Genomic DNA, 24,564 nt, shown 5'->3' on the forward strand with positions numbered 1-24,564 from the left:
TACGTTTGAGGGCCATTATCGTTGTCCTTGTGTCTTGAAAAACACGTGTTCAATGAAGATGTAGCCTAAACCTAATTTATTAAAAAATTAAATACTTATAAAGCATTGGGCATTGGAAATATTATAGGTGAAATAATCAAAACATTTAATAAAAATAGAGTTCATAAGAAAATTTGTTTTGTTAGAAAGATCTTAGAAACTGAAAATATCCGAAAAATGGCAGGATTATATAGTCAGAAAAATATTAGAACATACAAGTCAGAATAATAGATTTTAATAAATTACTAATATTAAAAAAAATGTATCGATCTATTTCTTTTTAAAATATTCAGCGAAGTTGATAAAAAACAATAGATAAGAACAGTTTATCGTTTCCTTCAGGTTTTCGATTCCTTGGAGATAGAATTAGATAATTCTCCTCCCTGCACGTAAACATGGACGAAGCCTGACTCACTCCTGGGCGTGAGAACATTGCTAGGAAACTATTAAATGTCTTCACTGAAGGACGGTCATTAAACAAGGCACACTAAACAAATAAGCATTGCAAAAGTAATTGGTTCTTTTTATAATTAAGGTATTTTAAATTGCAACATAGGGGTTAGGTTTTATATCTTTTATATTATATATATCCGATATTATATATCAGAAAATAGTATTTTGAATATCTATGAATTTACAATTCAAGTTCAAGACTAAATTGTGACATATTTTCTTGAATAAGGGTTACATTCATATGAAATCAAAATATTCTTCCGTTTTATGATGCAACTGAAAGAAAAACGATTCAATTGACTCACATAATAAAACATAATCGTTCAATTACGACTTCTTCGAGCTCTTGTATCTTACCATTCATTGTGTAAACAAGAACTCTAACTATGGATAAAGTAGAACTTGACTTATTTTCATATTTTTTTTTTTAATGTACAATTTTTCAACTTATTACAAACTTTTCAATCACAAACACTTTGTTTTACTCCCCTATTTCCATTGTAAGTCTGTAAACGAAAAACTTACACATATCAACGGTCATACTCAAAGTAGCAGGATGATTGTTATGACAAATGATCGTCGTAATAGACATATATAAGACATAGCTATAACAGTCGTTCCTGACAATATATACCGAGGGTTAAAAATAATTTGGATAAAGGATCTCATTAAATGAGAAATAAGTTGAGAGAAAGGTCGATGGATGCTGTTCCACATTCAGAACTTCAAGTTACGTAAAAAAAAAAACATATAAAAATCCATTTGCCACCATTCCATGGTATTTCTAACAAACTGTTGAAATTTTTTTTACAGATTCAACTCGAAAAACACGTAACCCAAGGTTCATCCTCGCTACCCAACGTTACATCGCCATTTTGTTACAAACTGGCGCCCGATTAAACGTTTCATGCGCCCACATCTCGGCTGTTTATTAAGATACAGGGGGAAAACAAAGTATTTTTTAATTTAATTATCAATTATATTTTAATTATCAAATTAATAAAAAAAATACATAAAAGAAAAAAATTTAAGTCAAATACTTTTGTTTTTTCATTAAAATTTGTACCAACCAATACATATATGGTACTTTATAAATTATTATGATTATATTGTGTAATAATTTCCATTTATTTTGTATTATGAAATAAAAAGTTCATGATATTAAATGACTTTGTTTCATATCCTTATTCATCATAATCATAATGAACAAATATCTACCCTTTCAGCAGTAAACCAGTACATGACAGATGTCGGTTATCTAACGATAATATTTAACGTGAAGATAAGATTTTTAATACTTACTTCAATATTTACATGATAAAACAATAATATGCAATAAATAAAGTTTCATAATTAAAATAAACTTTATTTATCATAGTTCGTAAAATTGTTGATATATGCAATCTTATGTCAATTAGATCGTTATAATATAAGCACTGCCAAAATTAAGAACAAACACAGGAACATTTTTAAAAAACCTGTGTAGATCTTAAATGATAGCTAAGGATGTCTTGTTTTCGCAATTAGCACTATCTCTTAAATCAATATGAACATTATATGGGACTGAATTGAAAAACAGTTCCATGCAAGTCAGGTTCCAGATTTTATATTTTTCTTTAAATTTATATTATAAATATATACATTTTTGAGGGAGAGTCGGTGAGGGATTCGCTAATTAAGTAAGTTGCAAATTGACTGATTAGTGAAGTGAAGTGAAGTGAAATTCAAATTGCTTTGTGCAACTCCCCATTAGCAATTTTGCAGACACTAAATATGACTTGGAGTTTGTTTTTTTTTTCATGAAAACTACTAAATCAATAATACTTTTAAACACAGGAGTTTTTATGGCGGTGAATCTGACCTGCTACCAATTTCCATATTAATTTAAAAATATGTAGTGACAACATTAGGACATGAGTCTTGTATGTTTTAAGGTGTACATAAAATTTCACTTAGTATGTATGTTTTCACTTCATGTAGTGTAAACAACAAAAAAATACTAAAATTTAACCTGCTGCACTATGAATTTCAAACATTAATATAAATCTCTATTACCATATTAGAAAATATTTTATTTTAAATATTATGAAACAAATAATTATCTAATGTGTTTTAAAAAATAGAGTAAAGACCGATCGCATTTGGTTGTTCCAATCACGCTGAAAGATTGTCCAATATTATCAGAAAACAGGAAATACCAATTTATTTGTTTTTCCTTTTATTGGAATGGATGGGAAAATTCATTCATCCGCAATGTCATATTGCGTTTGCGCATTGCAGAAGCTGGCCTTGTGCCATCCGTTTCTTTGTATTGTTCATAAGCTACGCATTTTCGAATAGTGAAATACGATTATACATATTTAGATGTGCATTAACAAGACGTTGATACATTTTTTGAATTAATTTATGTAAGCATTTTTTAAAACGAGTTCATAGAAGAAAAAAAAATCACGAAGCACTGTGTCCTTTAATATCAATGATTAAATAACTCCGCGATCTCCATATTAAAGCCGATCTTTAAATGCTTGTCACACTTGCTATGCAAGGGAGGTCTTTTGGCCAGCCTTGACGGCTAATTGCGTGGCGAATGGATGATCGTGATATAGTAGTAAGTGAATCAAGACCTCTCTTGTGAATATACATTCAAGAATTCAATATCAAATATGAGGGTAGGGTGTGGGAGATGATAATTGTAAATTCTTCAGATCAATCATTCTTTTCCTTTAAGGCTGAAGTACGTTATCGTTGGTAGGCGGCAAGAAGGTAAATGGATTTTGGCCCAGCGAAACCTCGCATTGGGTTCAGTCATTTCTTTTTTTTATTTAAACATCCCAAATTTAGGAAAATGTGTCAGCTACCCCAAACTTAAAATTATTGAATTAAGGTAGAATGTAGAGTCTCCATTCCAGTTTGACACATCTATTTCATCAGTGTTGATCGTCTACTACATCCTATTCCAACAGAGTTGGGCATTAGCTAGTTAATAGTCAACTAAAGACAAACTAATAGCTAAATAGTTGTCAGAATTAGTTCCCTAAGAAACTGGAACTAATTTAGCTAATGACATGTAACTACCACTAAATCTCACAACTAAATTAGTTGTTAGTTGAAATGAAATGAACTTAACCAATAATGGAAAACTTCCAGTTTTTTATGGGAACTAATTCTTTAACCGTATTAAGGGTTACCCTAACATATTAGGGCCCCTTCATAACATTTTGGGGGCTCATATGAAAAAAAAATTTATTTTATGAACTTGTGACTGCGTATCGATTTATTTTAAATGTTCTGATTGGGGTCCCTACATTCTTGAAATCCAGAAAGTTAAAATAAATCGATTCACAAGTGCGCGATAACAAAGTCGATTTTATTTTCATTTTCAGCACCCCCGAAAACATATATGAGGGCCTCAATATCTTAGAATTCCGAAATGTTAAATTAAATATTAAAAAAAAATTTAAATGTCATGTCGGTTAATCATGGAAAATGTTTAAAAATTCTTTTTCATTTTAGAAATAAATTATTAGTGAAATATTAAAAGTCTACTTATTTTTTTTATATATTAAAAAGGTTTATAAATATTAATATAATATCTAGACTTATACATAACAGTTAATCATGTTATATTTTAAATTACTATGTCGTTTTTTATTATAAAATATTTGCTCAATTAAAATCACTTTATTATTTTTATTATTATTATACCTTTGAACACTAATAATTATTGCTTTTAGCATTGAAAGATGTTATTATTCTATAAAACAACACATTTAATGAGAAAAAAAATTATTATTATATATTTAAAAGTTTAATAAACAAGTAAATAACCTTTGGAGTTAAACCTGTATGTAAATCATTTGAAACATACAAATATTATATTATGTCCTATTATAAATAAAACATGAAGAAGATGGACAGGAATGCGGTCAAAGGGAACAAAAAATAATTATTTAACCATTTTTTTGTTCATTTGACCGTACCCTCTCCTTCATATTTGGAAAAATACGGTCAAACATTTACATATATAATATAAATAAAATACTTGGATAATTTTCTACATTTAATGTTTATGTTTCTATATTTTAAAGAGATAATAATGCATCCATACAACATCAGGAATTTCTTTAGTGGATATTATATATTGCCCAGATTTCAGGACTGGATTTTCGACTACCGGGATTTTTGTCGACTGGGTATACATACACGTCTCAATACAATTCATAAACCACTATTAATAACCTTATAGAATTAAAATAACTACTGATATCACAGACTTAAATGTTATAATTGAAACAAACTGAACATTTTTGTTTCTTCAGAGAAAGTCGACGGTACAATGTTTTATGAAGGCATTTGTTTAAAGTCCTTTAAATGCACTCAGATAAATATCAATTAAATATGCATTGGAACCCTTCCAGCTCTACTCCAATGCCGATGAATGCGATGAGATCTAGCCCTCGGAAGGAGTCGACAGTGACACATAAACAAGATCCTTGGCCTCTAGAGGTTATGCAAGAGTTCCTCAGGTTCCGACTTCGCACGCCCTTGGCCGACCATTGTTAAAGCTCCCGAACATGGAAGTCTTGTATGACACATATGACTATTTGAAATAAAATAAAAGTGAGACGTCATAGCTGAATCAATAAACATCATAAAAACAAAAATTTCGTATCGGAATTATAATTTTAATATTCTAATAAATGAATCTGTTATTTTAAATAATAATAGTGAATGGTTTCATTTTATCATTTCTTAGGATCATTCTTTGGATTTCTCAAGGTTATGTTGGTTACTCTACTTTTTTTTTTATGAATAATTTAAGCTGATTCTTAGTTTAATGTTGCATTAAAAATATTTTTTATTAATTTTTTTTTACATCTTAAAATTAAAAAAAAAAACAGATCGAGCAACAAATTTCTAAATAAACATACTTAATTTGAGTGTATTTTTTGTATGAGAATAAAAAACATATGACTATCGACAACCTTTGTTCATGAAGAGCCTGGAATAACAGAGCCTTTTCAATTGTTCTCAGAAAATTATTACTAATAATATTTCTCGGTTCGAAATACTTACCTTTTTCTTTCGCAACAATGTTGAAGAATATAAAAACAAGACAGCTTACTAAGATTTACATTCTGCTCTTAACTACTTTTGTTGAAAATAAAACTCAGTTTATAAATATGATGACAGTATATATACGATGGGTTTTGCCTAAGCCGTCCTAGGAGCCGAGAAACAATAAATTCTATATACTTTTTGACTATTTTATATACTATCATTTTCAACCTATGTTGCATATGGATTTAAAGATTATTTGTGTTTCAACCTATTTCTTTTATTTTTTAAAATAAGAAAAAAAATATTGATTTTAATTGGTTATTTTAAATGTATAGAAAATTACAAAAACTAAAAGACGTTTCCAGTTTAGTAAACCAAAAAAACATTTTTTAGAAAAAGTCAGAAAGATTCATTTTAAGTGTCTTATGAAATTAATGAATGATAAAGAATAGGCTCAGGTTGCCTCGGACTAGTTTGACACTGAGGTCCGCGGGTTTAAACGAATAATCCATGGTCCATCTTTTATGTCCAAGCTACACGTAATTGACATGTAGAATGGAAAGTTAGCTATTGGATGCAGTGATGGGTATTTCTCAACACTTAATGGGCCTTGAGCAATGGAAGTTAACATGTCCAGAGAGGTGTATCTGGAGTGCATTCTGTTGTCAACAAATTGCTTCTGCGTCTTTATTTATTTATTTATTTTTTTTAATAACAGAATTAGTATTATCATTTTTATTTTTATTCATTTTCTCAAACATACTTTTTCTACATTTCATTACAAATACAAAGAATGGTACAAATTTGAACCATGAGTGTATGAAACCAATAGTATGAGTGAACTGAGACGCTCGAACCTTATTCTGAACAAATAACTGGAAAATATTAGGACTGATATTCTGAAACTGAATTCCGAAACTACTTAAGAGACATTCAATGGCCTTATTCAAATAACGTTAAAACACAAATTCTTTTTCTATTTTAATAAAATAACCTTATTATAATACTTTGCTCTATGTGGCTCCGTAAATATAAAAAAGGTCTATATGTAAATTTCAGGCTTTACAAACAGGAGTTTCGGACATTCATAAAATTTACGGGCGCAAAGCAGCATGGTTTTTCGACTCAAAACCTCGTTTAATGTTCGTAAAAAAGTAATCTTGGTAATCATTCGGAATAACTAAAAAAGTAATCTAAGCTTTGTTCTAAAGTTGTACCCTGAACTCGCTGGCACCTAATACAGGTTTAATGTAATGCGCATACTCGTACGATACCTAGTATAATATAAAACTACTAAATCTTGCATAACGCCTGAGACTATTTGAGTTCAGAAACAGTTCTAAACTTTAACTTTGTTCAGAAGTGGGTCATAAAAAAAATAATCGGAACACGAAATTCGTACTGTGCACGCGTCCGCAAGTTTCCTGCCTGGCAAATCGTTCGTTAGAACAAAATTATAACACCATAAAAGTCTGTTTTTATATAAGTCTGTTTGAGAAATAAATTAGGATTTATGAAAGCCGAATATCTAACTACTACTCTATGTAACGTACATGCTGCTCCTTGCTCCTGGGGCAAAAGTTATGTCCAAACTCAAAATCGCTTTTAATCACCTGAGAGTTCCGGGTACTTTAGGATCTTACAAATTTCAAAACTTAGAAGGCCTTAATTGAGCAAAATTTCAAAACTAGTTCTTTTAACATGAATAAGAATACTTCCCTTTATTCAAAAACGATCGTCCATGTTATGGGAACACATAGGATAAGATATTAAGATGAAAAAGTAAGTGTTCAGAGCATCACGGTCCTGTCCTCTTATTATTATTCATTTTTCATATTCCAAGGCGTATTTTTCTAGTTTCTCTTTTTTGCCTTTTTCTCAAGTGCATCTTCTTATTGACTAAGGTATGAACACTTGTAAAACCAGCACCAAACTCCTGGCTTAGTTGTTGAAGATTTTTCTTATTGCTCAATACCTTTACAGTAGCTCCCATTCTATTTATCGAATTTTGGGGAAACGCTTCACCAAAAATAAAAAATATACCAATGTTACAACACGGTAATGTCCATCATGAACCTGTCCTCTATTGTAAATTCAAGGGCGGAGTAATGATTACATAATGATTACCTTTCATTTGAAATGTTTAATGGTGGACTGAATGAAAATTGTAGAATGAATAAAATAATAAATTTTACGAGTTATTATAATTTTTAAAAACATGTTGCTATATATATTAATGCATTATTTTTTGTTAAACGACAAACCATTAAACGTTTTGTGAAAGCTAGTTTTTATTTTATTTATTTATTTTAGCTTTATTGGATAAATCGACATTTCGGAAAACTCTAACTCTAAGAAAGAGTACAGTTTCTTTCGAATTGTCTATAATTATTTTTCATAAATACATGTGATTTAGTCCCTTTTAAGCGTGAGCCAACAATGATATTGACAAGGGTCTTCTAGCTCCCTTTAAGCCCTTGACGCATTCGTCACAATATACTTGAAACTCCCAAGGCTAACGAACTCACTCTACAATGGTCCGTAATGAATCCCAAAACGACTTCGCTAGGTTCAAAGAGATCCTTTCAAGTTATGAATACAACCTTGTATTTATTTCAACAGTTACATAGTAAGTAGGCTGTACTGTGATAAAAGGCGATATTTCAATCTTACATCAACTAGAAGACAACAAATGTTTGTAAACTCAACCATCAACAACCTTCATTAGTATTCCAGCGAGTGAAGTCGACTTGTTTACTGACATACTTCCAGGACAATTTTATGAATATATTATTCCAATGGCAGTATTATGTATTCGGAAACTGAATTATGGGTGGGAACAATTTAAGCACGTCAAAAAAAAAAAGAAAAAATGGATTTGTTGTAGGAATACGAATAGCTGATTCGAGGAAATATTGTTGCTTTTAATATTTTTCTTACTTTCTGTTATAAATTTGATTTTTTACATTTTTCTTTCGAAAGTGGCTCAAACGATTTTGTAAAATTCTGTACAGTAATATACAATAAAATGCTCTTCAATATGAGATAGATTTTATAATCATTAAAATAGTTTCGTGGGGCTTATGTGCCAAATTTTGAAAATAGCTTCCTCTGAAGTAACATGAATTTTGTTTGGTTAAAATAATTCACCTTTTCTTGTTTTTGCAAGTAGTGAAAATGCATAAATATTGTCAATGAAAGGATTAGATAGTTAACTTAAGGAGAAATGGTTATAACAATTTTTTTCTCCGTTGAAAACACATTCCTAGATTTGAGAGTAGTAATGAAGACGTATTAGATATCGCTGAAAAGTCAAAGATTTTAGAAACAGCAATATTTAACATAGAAAATTGTACGTAGTGAAGAATGACGATGAATGACGAAGAACGCCTAAATAAAAAGTATTTTCAGGCACATGAGTTTGATTGTGCTGGCACATGCGCATTTTTCAGTCCCTTTTGCCAGACTGACAAATTCACTATAGTAATTAAATAATTAATTTCTTTCTTTATTTCACTTAACCAATATATGAGTCATTCAGTTGACAGAATCACTCCATAAAATAATTCGTAGAATTTTCAATATTGATTCTATAACAATTCAGCATTGAGCAAATATTTAAGAGCAAAATATAAATTCTAGATAATCTATTTTTTTATCTTAATGACACTGGAGTTTTCCATAAAGCCAGTAATAAACTTATTTGTATTCCCATTAATTTCTTCATGGTTGGGGGTCCCGGAACTACCAATAGATCTCAATATGGTAAGACTGCGCCCTACCACTGAGCTACGGACGGCCCTCGAGATACCTATTATAGTTCTGCCATACTTATATAAATAAAAATGTTATTACTTGAATTAAAAAAATATTATTAAAAGTAATTTTCAGTAACCTGTTGAGATTAGAGATTTTATGAGGGGAAGTATTGCTACAGTGAATAATATAAATATACCTGTTCTAAAACGAGCAAAGATTAATTTCAATTTTAAATTGTGTTAAAGAGTGATTATTGAATGTGATTATTTAATACGTACACCACACCAGATTTTTTTTATTAACCCTCACTGCGTGCAATATTCGAGTTTGTTAAATAGACTGACAGCATTCATTAGGATATAAAACGAATTATTGATTTCATAAGAAGCACGCATCATGACGTATTACACGGTATGACATATAAAGTGATTAAAACAACGACGGATATCTGTCATTAACAGCCGTCCTTTAGGATGAGATACGTTAGGAAAGGATTCCTTCAAAGAGCTAAGTTGTTTTGCAATGAGAAGAGGCGGGTCGGGATGAAAAGATATCCTTGGTTAACTTATGCTGAGGGAGTTCCCATGTTCCAATGTCACTTCTCCCAACTCTCCCTTAATCTCACTTCCACATTTATTTTATAGTAGCTCTTTGCAATACACAAGACCTGTCACTGGACTCATGCAATTGATATAACAAATCGTTTAGGTACATGCTTAGGTAAACTTCAGAAAGTCGAAAATTGCTGAGAAATATGGTGGACCAGGATTATGGGTCAACTTTTTCACTCAACGTTATCATCTTTATTATAACTAACTTTATTTTAATTTTTTTTTTAGTAGGATTCATTTGTTATTAGTGCGTGTAATAAACCATGTATGTTATCATACGTCCTGGCCTATTCTATTGGCCATTTTCATTTTCACTTCATTCAACATATTAAAATCTATTTAAAATAAAAGGTGGGATGAATTTAGTTCCTAAGGTTATTTTTCCATAGCCATTATGATGGATACTAGATAATTATCTTCATCTACAAACCAAAAGAAAAAAACATTCGTTGAGGACCCGTATCGTTATTACAAAGGATTTTGTTATTTAGGCAAAAAAAAAAAAATGAACAACATTCAGTCCCCAAAAAATTTTTTCCGAGGCTCATATTGCTACACTCCTTAGACAAGTTGAGAAAAATAATAATAACGTTTTATAAGGTTTTAATGTAAAGCACGTTACACTTTATTAATGATGAACAAATAATTTATTCTTCTTTGAAATTATGGTATATTAATTACACTAACTATAATCAGAATGGACAATGACTACTAGTGACCCTAAAAAGCGGCGAAAATGTCGGACTTCCACCCCCTTCCAATAATCAATAAATAAAAAAACCTTTCAGTAAAACTGAGCGTAACTTAAAGACTAGAAATTAACTAAACTTATTTTTCAATTAACTTGTAGAGGTTTTTCTGTACATCTCATTTCCAAAATCCTTGAGCCAACATATAAAATACACTACTTAAGACCAAATATTTTTCAAAAAGTTGATACAGTTTAAAAATTCAAACGACAGTTTTACTTTATTCAAAAAAGATTTTTTCTTTAAGTAAATCGATTTTCTTTAGCATTCACAATAATTTTTATTCATCAATTTTTCCTCATGGGATTCTTCAAAGTAGGAGAGGATAATCCGTTCATTAAAAATGTTTTATAAGTTACTATTCAATAAAAAAAAAGAGACTGAAAAAAAAACAGTAAAAAGATTATTAAGTTTAGAAAAAATGCCATATTTTTCTTTAGATGTTTAATTCATCCCTTCTTTCTGGACCACTCGTTTTCAACAATTGCCTGAAACGTTTTCTAATTTTTAAGTAAAAATGAAAAAAAGTGATTACGAGAAGAATATCCCAGAGAGGAAGTTTTGGTAGTCGATATGCAACCAACTGAATGATAACCTGAGTATCTAAACCTCCTAACTACAACGTTTTTGAGGCTCATAAGGTCTTGCTCAAGGAAATTTTATCGATTCGCTTTTGTATCATTTTTATTAGATGATTCCTTGAACAGATTTTTTAAAAAACCTAAAGAAAACGGCAATTTTTTTTTTGTTGCTATAACATCTATTCTAACCTCCACACCCCCAATAAAAAAAATACACTAAATCCATTAAATATCATATATATTTTGTATTTTTTAAATTAATGATACTTCAAAAAATATTCGTGTAATTATATTTAATATTTAAAGTTGTATTTGGAAGACTCAGGAAACGCCGGTGTTTTATATTATATAAACAAGAGGGAAAATTAGAATTTATTTATTTTAAATCTCATGAAAAGTACTGATAACTCAAAATTTATATTATATCTGGACTAAGGTTTATATTTATATGCATTTTATATGAATATGTACCATGCTATGTTAATGTACGTCATACATAAATAGGTGAACATTAATGACGAAGCTAAGATATGATTGACAGATCGCTATCATGAGGCTTTCCAGTAACTCTTGCGATCCTCAATGTCTCATTCTTCTTCCTCGGCTATTGTGTTTTAATTTGTTCCCACACCTTGGGGTTAGGAAACGCGCTACGAGTCGCCTTGACCACGCTGCGGTTTTAGCATACTCTCCGAGTCTTATGTTGCAATGTAAATATTATTTTTAAATTCAGTTAATGAAAATTTAAATAATTTCAACTGATTTGAAAATTTATTTCTCAAGTATAACCAGGAAAAAAACCTTTTGGTAGTATTGGAAGATTCTCCAGCGACCAGATTCCAAATAAAATAATCTAAGAATGAGAAAAGTTGTATCAACTCCGTGAGTGATTACAGATAAACATCGTCATATACATATTTAGTTTCCCTTATATGATTAATTAAAAAAAAAAACTACAATGAGTTAAGAATAGATTTTCTTATTTAATTTTTAACAAAATTCATAAATAAGTTAATTATTAATGATTGCATTAGTTTAATGAATTGTCGTATTTTCGAGTATAGTTCAAAGAAAACATTATTTTTGTTTAAAAAAAAGGTAGTCGCAGAAAGCTCTAACACGTCTGATAAAATAAATAAAGGTCACAAAATTCTACTGATATTTGTAGTGACTGTCTACTTACATATACTACCGGTCGAAAGTTTAAGACTACCTCAATTTTTGGAAGAAATTCAAAGCATTTTGGAATAAATAAGACGAAATTAACATCTCAAATGATACATTGATGCAATAAAATTCTTTCACATATGCATTTTTTATCTAATCTCATATAAGGTAAATTAAAAAAAATAATAAGTTTAAATGTATCACAATACGTAATGCATCAAGACAATAGTGTTTGCTTAGACGAATTTTCTCATTATCATATCACTTTGGGTTAAGTTTATCATATATTTAAAGTTTTAGTTAACCAAAGCTATGGTTTTTGGATGAAATGAAATCAGTACAGTCGTTGGCTAAAAATAATAAGGTTTTTTTTAACAGACTTGAATTTTAAAAATTCTATTCCTTGTGATGTCTGAAAGCTCATAAAGAACATCTTTGGTACTGTAAATAGTATAGTGTTCAAAATATTTGTAAAAAAAATCTTCTCACCATTGAAAGAATTTTTCTTCTTTACATTAGGTATTTTATAAATCGAGGGACAAAATAGAATAGAGATAAAACAAAAATTAGTAAGAAAAGATCAATATTTCACTTCCGGACTAATAATAGAATGTAGTTATAAAATGATAATTGATTTCAACCGCCCTAATGAATTCTTATGATGGATGAAAATCTCCAAAAAGTTGAGAAGAAATAAAGATATTACAAGGAAGATGTTGATTTCACATAACGACCAATATATTAAAAAAATACATAGAATAGAAAATAGTCTAGAATATGTAATAGATTATCACAAGGCCAAAACTGAAAATCGAAGACTTTAATTATTTGAAGAAAAGTAGAAGATTGAAGAATATAGAAGAAGCATTCATCTTCATCGAATCCCACCATCTTTAGTTTGTGGTGGTTTAGACTTTATCTTTCATCATTCTATTTATAAAACTTTAATTGTATATTAATTAATCGTTTGTTTTTCCTTCCGTTTTGTTACCTTCATTATTTATTTTTTACATTTTTTTTTCCTTTTTGTTTTCTTCTTTATGTTTAATTGTATATTGTTATTTTATAAATCAATATTAATGCTCATATCAAAATTCACGAAATCATAATTATGCATGTGATATAGCTAGTCACAGTAATAAACCTGTAAGATATAAAAATACACGACCCTTCCATTATGTTACCATGGAAGAGAAAAGAGAAAAGGGGACTGGGCGGAGCTGACTTCTGGCCACAGAATTACGGAATCACGGAATTAGTTGCAATTTTCACCTGAATTTTATTTTTAGGTTAAATAGGAAATAATGATATGTTCTTGTTTTTTATATTTATATGTTAAAAAATATATATATATGTATTTCTCCTGCTCATTTATCGCTTTAATCATAACCTAGTTAGGAAAATGAGCTAAAATTATGAGATTTATTTCTAAATAAATCATCAAAATAATGTGATACACCTTTTGGCTTTCATTGGAGGGGGAGGGGCGAGAGTGAAATAAGAGGCGGTAAATTTAACCTTGATTCTGATGAAAAAATCCGGCCCTGGATTCTTATCTAAAATTCAAAGCTAATTTTGATTATAATATAATAATAGACAGCTATTAACATAATTAAATTCTTATCCGTACATGCCCTTATTTCAAACTTGAATTTAGGAAGGTAGGTTCATTCGTTTTGAATGCCTTTCAATTTTGATATTTAACATATATATTTTAGTTTATTTAAAGTGAAAACATTGCTATTGCTAAGATACTAACTATTTCAATTATTGATATATTTTCGCATGATTTTTACTATATCAATTTAAATAATGACTTACACTACCAGGTACTGTATTTAGCCACAGTACTGTTTATATTTTTAATAAAGTATAATTATAAATTATTTAAAGGATTTCAATATCTTTTTAAAAAGTCATACTCATGTCTCTGTGCAATCGGAACTGAATTATGCGTTTTAATAAATTTATTTGTGTGAGCCTTTATCATATATTAACTGTACTCCGCGGTTTCATAAGTATTAAATTTGATTTATACATAAATGTTTCTTGTAAATGACGGGTATATCATCAAATGCATCTCGTTCACTGAATAGCATTGAAATGTATACGGAAAAACAAAAGGAACATTTATTAAAAAAAAATGATAGTTTCACATTGGATGGCAGATTAGAGTAATTTAAGTCCTATGCGTTGTATCTTTACTAATACTGGTCCGTTCCAGATGATTTTTATTTTGTCTTGTAGAAAATTCAATTATCTTCTGAGCAGGTATAATGTTCCAGGGTAGGTATCGTTTTCGAGTCATTTGAAAAACTCTTTTCTTCTTTTTATACAAACATTTTTTGTAACCACTTTGTTTTTTTTATTTTTCAACCTTTTGTCATAGAGTATAAGAAGAACCATCTTCAAAACTTTCAACTTAACAAGCATCGTTGTGTTAATGATTAAGCCCAGGTACCTATGGAAGCTTTTCAGTCACTGTCCTATCCTTCTTGACATATCCTTCCTCAATAAGCAGCCAATGTAACAACAAATTTTTTCAACAAAACTTAAATTCCTCAAATCACCGTGTTCTAAAAAACAAACTCTTCAACTTTTTATATCAGAATAGATTTAGCATCTGAATAAATAAAAAAATACTTTAAATTTATAATATTTTAATTAGTAAACTATTTTATTCAAACAGATATTTATTTTGAATGAGTTTCAAAATTTATAATGGATTTCCAGCTAAATGTACAAGTACAACATAGATCACCGGCTACATACTAATTTATGAAAATAAAGTATTTCACACATAATTGTATAACTCGGAAGTAATAACCCATTTAAGAAGAAATGGCCATTTCGGGTAGTTTGTCCTTTATCGATATTATTGTTCTTAATTTTTTGATGGTCGTATGTCAAAAAACATAAATTTTTTTATATCAACATTATTGGATATAAAAGCTAAAATTTGTCTCTTGTTTACCATTAATCCTTAATATTTTTAACCTATTTATCTTATCTCTCATCTATTGCGGTTTGCCCATGACGTTCCTCTATTCTTTAATTCACTATGAATGATGAAGAAGAAAAAACTAAGTTATAAAAATGGTTATTTCTTCAAATAAGTAATATACCCTTTTGAACTGTTTTATATAAAAAAATTGGAAATATGTGTGCTTTTTATATAGTCCTTGTTTTGTTCAACAATTCCAAATCACATCATAAATCGTTGGTTTACAAAGGAAATACACAAAGTCGAAAATTGAAACTGGAGATATTTCATTTTTTTTTTTTTTTTAATTTACAGGAATAATAATTTTACTTTTTATAAGCAGGTTTTTTTTAATATGACAGGATATATGATATTCATAAATTCTTTGGAGTTTACTCTTTATACTGTAAAACCGAATAACTCAAAACTGGAAAATCTCGATTTAATGTCTTTCACTTGTAAGCCAACGAATAGGTTAGATTGAATTTCATTTCAAAATTGTAAAACCAAACAGTTTTTTCACAACAGTAGGAAGTACGACAGGAAAAAAGAAAATGTGACTGAACAGATAAGGCGCCTAATGTACTATGGCATTAGGGTGACAATGACCCTAGTCTTTCTAGTCTTCCAACTTCCGAATAATAGTCCGAAATAAACAAACGAAAATAAATTTTGAAATAAAGTTTTTTTGTGCAGCTTGTTAGTGGCAAAAAAATTGTTGGTCATGGTTATGATTGATCATTGCTATAGGGATCGCAATAAACAAGTGCGATCATTAGTTTATGAATTACATATGTATTACAGTATTACGCAATTAAAATTATTTGATGTGTTTACCTAATCTGTTATTATTTTTTTTCTGATAAATAGATATCAATCACTAAATATCTCTTTGTAATGAAAAACTTAAAAAAATAAAACACATTAATTAAAATTTACGACAAAAATTCTTTAAAATATCATTTATCCCTTTATTTTTTTTAATTTTAGTGAACAAATATGTGCCTTAAATAATCATATAAGAGGCGTTCAGTAGTAAAACGTGGTGAGTGAATTTTTTTATTAATTGAAGTTTTTGGTAATACTGACGTTTTAAGGTTGATTTAATAAATTCAGGAACTTTTCTTTTAAGAGAATAATGTAGATATTAAGTTATGGTAAGTTATTCCTGTTTGAACGTAAAAGGTTATAATTAACAATAATTTTGTTCCATATTGTTCCAGTTTTCATTTTGTCAGTTACCATGTTTTACCACCTCACTCATAGCACCCCATTTATGTCGTGAAGCAAAAGCTTTGTAAACAATTAACAACTTCACAAATGTAATTAAAGAATTAAAAATTTGGACTTTTAAGCACTAAGAGTAGGAAACTGTTAAAAAAGCTCTAATTTAGGATTGCACAAATGTTTAAGATGCAGAAAACCGATATATAAAAAGTATATTTATAAGTAATATAAAAAAAAACCCAAGATAATTAAAAGATAAAGAAGCACCGGATGTGCTCAAAGAAAATAATATAGGAGCACGTGGTAGGAACTAAGAAAGTCCTCGATATTAACTTCAAAACATTTCTAAAACGCCATTTTTATATAGTTTCATCCATATTATGAATGTACAGCCAACGAATTCCAAATTTAGTAACTAATCAGCTACTAACTTAGCTATTAAAAGAAGTAATAAGTTATTCTGGAAGACTGCAGGATAGGAAGGATACAGCAGTGGGATCAGACGAGCTTCAACCGAAGGGAGGATTGAAATATATGGAAATTATTGATTATTTTAGAACAAACATTTAAATCTAAATAATCAATGAAATGTCTTCTCAATATGATTTAGAGACGCTGATTCTCTAAATCGTATTGAAAAAAATTTATGTTAATTCACATTTATGTTTTGACATTAAAGTATAAAATAAAATATCAATTTAATTTCGAGATTTTAAGGCTATGACTGGATAATGAAAAGATAAACTATTAATCTGTAAGTAATTTTTATTAAATATATGATTACAATAAATGTTTTGGTGATCATGAGCATGTTATATCTGAACAAAAATTGTTTTTAACTTAAATATTTTTTTAATAATTGTTAAAATATAATTATAGGTCAAAGAAAAAGCAGGCCTACAAGCCTCCTACGAAAAGAATTTATGACGACGGAAACAAACTACGGCAAAAAAGTAATAGAGACGAAATATGGACGGATAAGAGTGACAAAGAAATTTAAATATCTGAGAGAGATGATATGCAATAACGGTTTGGAGAATGAGATCATAAAGGAGAAACTAATGAAGTTGGAAAGGCTAAGATTCGCAATAGGCATTATTTACAATAAGAAGAATCTATCGTCTAACGCAAAAATAAGACATTATAACACGGTCATAAAACCAGAAATTTTATACGGAATGGAGACAACATGTCTCCCTAGTCTGGAAAAATTACTGAAACTAGGAAGAAGGATCCTGAGGAGAATCTCAGAAGAAACCTCAGGAAGGCTACAGGCTACGGTTAAGACCCAACCAGGAAATCTACAGGGAGATAAATGACTTGGAAACCGAAATAAGAATCAGAGGACTGAGATTCTACGGGCACATGATGAGAATGGACCAAAGCAGACTAAACAAGAACTCTTTGATAGAATCCGTGAATATAAGATCGTAGTAGAATATGTGAAGCAAATGAGAGAGGAAACAAAAAAATTGAAAATAACAGACAAGGACTGAAGGAAATTGAAATAAATAAATGTTCTTGCGGAAAGAAAAAACAGAAGGGTACTGCGTGGTCGGAAGAGAGGAAACAAAGGCACGCTGAAATTATGAGAAGATACTGGGAGAGGAGAAGAGAGAAAGTGAGAAGGAAAAAGTAATGATATTCACGTGGTCTTGAAAGGCCGTTTCGTGAAAAAAAAAAAAAATTATTGGTGGTGAAAATAAAGAATGACTGTAGAAGGAAGAAACAGTCGCCCAGAAAAAAAAACCTGCCTCAAAGCCCACTTTCATAATCTTTAATGGGACATAATCAGAAAATAATAGAAAATCAAGATGCTAAGTACTGTACCATGCTATCTTCGTAAACTCTAATACTCATATACTACTAAAAATTTCCTAGGAATATAGATTAACATATCCTAAGAACATTGCTATGAGAACAGATCTGAACATATAAGAAAACGTGAAAAATTCATTCAGGAGGTAGAGAATTATGTTCATGTAGTAGTGAAATTTTTATCCTGAGGGATAAAAAAATGTTTTGCACACCATCGATTGTTCTGTAGAGACGAATAAATAAATAGGGGGTACGGGTTGCTTAGATAGCATCAGCACATTTCACGTTAGTTTTCTTTTTGAAGCAATTGGCTCCGGAAAACTTCTTATTAAGCGACAAAAGGTTGTGAGCTACGGGCAGAAACGATTAGCAATAAAGAATTTAATGTACCATATGAACAAATTTATAAAATTGACTATACCTAGGTCTAACCATCTTAAAACTATTTAGAAAAAATAGGTATTTTTTCAATTAATGTGTTAGTATAGGTTCATGAAATGTTACATCTTTTTTAGATGATGTATTGGAGATTATTGTGTGGTGCAGACTTTCCCTACAGTATTCCTTAAATGGAACAGGTGCGATAGTGTACAGTACAATGGGAACTTACCGCTCTTATCTGCGTTGCCTCGTTAATATCAGTCTCGAACTCCCAGTGGGCGGTTACATCGTTGTTACAGAACCGGGACAGCTCCTCATTGGCCTGTTCCAGGAGGAAGGTGACCCTCCCTTGAGGAATGTAATCGGTACGAACGTCCATGGGGGTACCATCTCTGTCCCTCTGGGGCAAGAGTGGGTCCACGGGCTGGGAAGGGTACCGCAGGGGATCGAAGTACTTGGGGTCCTGAGTTTCGAGGTACTTGTCGAGGTATAAGTCCTCGATTCTGGGAGCTGTGGGGCCCGTACTACCGTCCTGAGGAAGCCTCTGGACGTACGTCCTGTCAGGGTACCGTCTATCGTCTTGGCAGCGTGCGAGGGCCACCAGGAACACCTGGAAGAGGAGCTCCTTCATGACCGAGCCGTTGTGGGAGCGCATAGGAAATGAGGCGATAAACCGTCGATAACAAGAAGCAGTGGTGGGGGGCTTGCACAATTACCTGCCTTCTAATGAATGGCCCTCGTACCCTCGGCCCTCCCACGGCATACGTCTGTATTATTTGTCCCATTTTGAAATAAAATCGACAAATTACAGTTCTGAACATTACTATTGCCCTTTTAACGATTTTTTAAATTGATACATCGAAACAAATGACAGATGATAAAATAAAAAGCTTATAGTGTAACTCTATAACATAGGACATAATATTTCAAAAATCTTCCAACCTAAGTCAGTCAACATTTTATAGTGTCTCAGATTATTGTGGTACAGTTATTTTATATTTACCATAAATATAAATGTAAATACAAATGTTAGACATTCAAAATTTGAATAAGTTAATAAAAATTCTACCACCAAAATACTGAATAGAAGCCTAATATCATGTGGAATATGTATTTTTCCATTTTTTATTTTTTTATTATTGTAATAAACAATTTTACTTTATCATACACAATGCTCTTTACTAAATAATATGCCTAAAAAAAAATTATAGCCTGTCAAAATTTTAGGACCAACAGTTGTGTTTTGAAAAAGCTACTCAAATGATGTTCTACGTTTCCTTTATATTCAATTTTTTTTTGTTTTTTGTATATCTTCTGTTTATATAAATATATACTAAGCAACAGGATATTCAGTTTCTTCCCCATACTGTTTAGCATTGTTTTTATTTAGACAATATTCTGAAAATGTTAAATACATTTTTTTTTAATTAAAAAAGCTTTATATATTGATAGATATTACACTCTGCCACACCGTTGTGGGCAAGAGGTAATAGTGATGAATGATCACATTCATACTAAAATAAAATAAAATAAGAATGAAAAATAAATAAATAAATGAAAGAAAAAAACTACATAAAAATAAATGAAATCTCTCTTGAAATATGTACAAACATAAGGATAAAGAAAATTAAAATAATCAAACTATGTGCATAAAACTAATAAATAAATAAATAAAATAATTAGTAAAATTTTGGACATAAGCCTTTTAGTATGGGAAATATTAAAAGTTAGTTAAAATACGATATATAAAAAGTTTAAGGATTTATTAAGGTTAATTATTAACTGAATAACTTAAAAAATGTTATGGGGGTCTGTTAGACTCCAAGCCATCAGTTCTGTATATCCAATCTCACACACAATTTATAGGTTAATTTTGATTTTTTACTATGTTCCTCTAACATTGCACATTTTTATATTATTTTAAATAATTCATAAGCAAATATTAATTTTTAACTAATTATTTTAAATTAATTAAATATAGCATAAAAATTTATTCGAAAACCTATTCAAGTTTCCTTTTATTTGTTCCAAAATGTATCGATTTTTTTCCTGAAATCGAGGTGGTCTTGAACTTTTAACCAAGAGTGAATTTGGTGATGATTGGTGGAGTAATATCCCATCGATACATTTTAAAAATCGAAATACTTTATTGTAAGTTGAGGAAATACAAGATTTCTACTCCATCCCATAGTTCAACAATATTTTTATCATAAAGATTTTTAAAACTGTCTATTATTTAACGAAGAACCATAATATGCTTTTAAACTTAATATACATTTAGTTCATATACGAATATAAAATGAAGATTATTGAAATATTTTAAAGGAGTAAATGTACGAGTAATTATCATACATGGCGTAAATGATCAAAATAAAATTTTCTTTAGCAATGTTGTGAACACACCGCGAAATTTCGTTAACAAAACAGCAGTTTTCCAGTTTAATTTTAGGCCTAACTAGTGTTAATTTATTGCTTAACTCAAATTAGTGTGCAATTTATATTTATAATAATTGATAAAAATCAATTAGGTGAGAAAAAAAGGACGTCTGTTTCCCATATTTAAACGTATTGAAAATAGTAATCAAAACGAGTGATTTAGAACAATTAGATCCAAATATAAACTAAACTTACATAAAATAGAACAGTACAGATATTTAACTGACTGAGGAGGTTTAGCAAACTGTTCTTATTTATATGACTACATAATTTTCATTAATACTGTGTGACAAAAGTTAAATTATTGTAATGTATTTTAATTTTATTTGTTTGTAAAAACTATAATAATTGAGGGTTAAAGAAGTATAAAGGAAACGTAGTACTCAGTTATAGCTTCTGTTCTATCAATTGACACCACAACTCACCAAATTGAACCGGAGGGCACTTGTTGCATATACCGCTTCTAACGTAATGTAATCTTTGTTATTATTATAGTTATGTTTTACAAATGGGAACGCGACCTGGAAACATCATCATACGTATGAAGAGTCCTCTGACAAAAGTCGATATATCCAATTTTGAAAATTATCATTAAAAATTAATATGAAGATGGGTTAGTTTTTTATTAAAAATATTGGTCTGTAACAGATATTTGACGAATAAGTATAGACTGTAGAATTTTCATTTGTCAAAAAACCTTTACTGTTAATAACTGGATATAGTAACAGTTGAAAGAAAACTCTTCGTAATATAAATATTTATAATATGACATTCACGCAGTTTTCCAATTTCAGGAGCTTTTTAAGTATTGCTCGAGTAAACTATTTTAAGTCCACTCTTTCCGTTTTAAGATTCCAGGACTGTCGCTCTCTGTGGGTTTAGTGGGGCGGGTCCGGCCGGGAAAGGTTGCCTTTTTTTTTGTGATGATCTCCTCTTGTAAGACAACGGTTCACTAATGCACATCTAGTCAAATTAAAACAGAATTCCTGAAAAAAAAAAAAAAAAGCACGAAAAAATATGTTTTAATCATATTCATGTTCTATAAAATATATTATGTAATATAAATACTAGCTCCAAGGACCCGGTTTCAAATCCGACTATGGCAGATAATTATGTTCTGTTTCACTGTAGCCGTGAGTCAGCCCTGTGGGTTTTACCCTTAATTGGATAAAAATCTGGCGGTCGAGCGCAATTCTGACCAAATCACCTCCTTACAAAACTGTTGGTCTAGTAACAGTACTCCCTTACGAAGTTCTGCATCACTTCATGGATTGCAATGTTACAGATTTAATTTTTTTTTAATGATTAATAAAATATTTCTTCCCCGAAACCAGTTAAATAAGATCGATGTAACTTCGTATGATCAATAATGCATATAAAACCTAATATTAAAATCACACAAAAGGCAATAAAATTAGAAAAATATGTGGGGATAGAAATCCAAACTGCAAATTGGTAAATGTTTAGTAAAAAAACATATAATCGGTTATCTATCATGCAAAATATTTACATATTTTAAGCAATTGCTTCTTAGAAAGCTATACAAGAATAAGCTACAGCCTGTGGTTGTATCACACTGATCAAGACCCAACGTTTCATAAATGTTTTAAAATCACTATTTTATAAAGTTGAAATGACTATTTTTATATTTATTAGAACATAATTCTGCAACACGAATATAGAATTAGCCAACAAGTCTTTCGGCCGATCAAATTCTTACAGTAGCGTTCTTCGATACTAATCATTGCGTAAAGGAAACCTTATTATTTGTATGTATTATTAAAGAAATTTTAAATTCATTTAAAGTAAAATATTTGTCTCAGAAAATATGTGGAGCACGACTGATGCTAGAAGTTCAAAAGATGTTACAATGGTTTTATGCTAATACTGGGATTTTTATTTCACCTAAATTTTGTATTAATAATTCAACATTTATTAATTAACAATCAAACTGTTTGTGGTAACAATTTAAAAAAATTTGTAATAGTGATATAATAAAAAAATGATTATAGGATGAAAATTATTTTGACCAGTGATGTTGGAAAGTAATTGAAAAAGGCGTGATACATACACAAAGTTTTAAAAAATTTAAATTTAGGATATCTTGATTAATAAATAATAAAAATTCAAAATCTAAGCCCGGCAAAGGATTGTCAAGAATTATAGAGCTGAGCTAGGAATATTAGTTTAGTTTTTATTAATTTGCTTCAAAAAATATTTTAATAGCATATCCTCTCGGAAGATTTTACCGTAATCGTAAGTGACTCCATCCGCCAAAATCAAGGACATCAATGAATCAGACTGATGAAGAACCCTGAAGAACGTCCGTGAGTGACGAATTAATTGGTGTGAGTGATAAAATTATGAGTTGATGAGTAAAGGGTAACAAGATATAAATCTGCTCTTAGGATGGATTAGAATATCTTATCTAACGAACTAGACACATCTCTATAGAATTCTATAGATTAGATAAATAGATAGATTTGCAAATGTAAGTAATAAATAGTTTAGAGGTGTTCACTGTAAATATTTATGCTACTCGACACTATAAAAATGAAGTATACCCTCCATTATGCTGTAATAATTCACTGGTCCGGAGAAATCCAAAATCCAAATTTTATTCTTGTAGTATAAAAAAGAGTATTAAGGATTTTTCTTCCGAGTTAGTTACTATACTATATAACGAAAATACATTTTCTGACTTTCATATACTATACACGAATTCGCATGAGTTATTAAAATAAAAATATTGATATTTGGATAAATTAACACAGTCATGTATCTGTATCTACCGTAAAGAATTTGGTCGAGTTACCATGAAAACGGAATTTATAGACCTTGGCAACTTGATTCAACTAGCGAGTCTATGGAAATTGAGATAACAGATAATTTAATTCTGTGATTTGGGAGGTAATTGCAAATTTCAATATCTCTTGAAAAATATTACTTTACAAGTAATCGAATTCTTCACGGGAGGTACGGATATTTACGAGTGTATATTTATGTTATGTTTTTCTCATAAACGAAGGGCTTTAAGCTACCCTACGGTCTAAAAAAAAACATTAGCAATGATAATGATAAGTAGAAGTAAAACAAAGTATAATTTCTAATTAAACTAATAAATAACCTTAAAATAAATTAATTAAAAATAGGTTTGAATTTTTAACATACATCAAAGCCAAATTAATCTTTAATTGCTTTACATTAGTTAAAAATGAAAAGGAGAGGACAAGATGGGGCGAGTTCTTCCCGATGCGATTCTACTTCCGAAAATATTGGAACAAGCCTGAAGCCGTTCA

General features: G+C 29.8%; 1 protein-coding gene across 1 annotated transcript in view; it reads right to left on the reverse strand.

The window, feature by feature from the left end:
• Positions 1 to 19,486, reverse strand: part of LOC106681465 (angiotensin-converting enzyme-like) — a 37,105-nt gene extending 17,619 nt beyond the window's left edge. The window contains exon 1 of the mRNA XM_014421788.2: positions 19,059 to 19,486. Within this exon, the coding sequence (XP_014277274.2) occupies positions 19,059 to 19,484 (426 nt within the window). The 5' untranslated portion in view covers positions 19,485 to 19,486. The remainder of the gene's footprint in view (positions 1 to 19,058) is intronic.
• Between the last annotated feature and the right edge of the window lie 5,078 nt (positions 19,487 to 24,564).

This window comes from Halyomorpha halys, unplaced genomic scaffold (genome assembly GCF_000696795.3).
Source record: "Halyomorpha halys isolate HHAL.00 unplaced genomic scaffold, Hhal_1.1 Scaffold343.1, whole genome shotgun sequence".
NCBI lineage: Eukaryota > Metazoa > Arthropoda > Insecta > Hemiptera > Pentatomidae > Halyomorpha > Halyomorpha halys.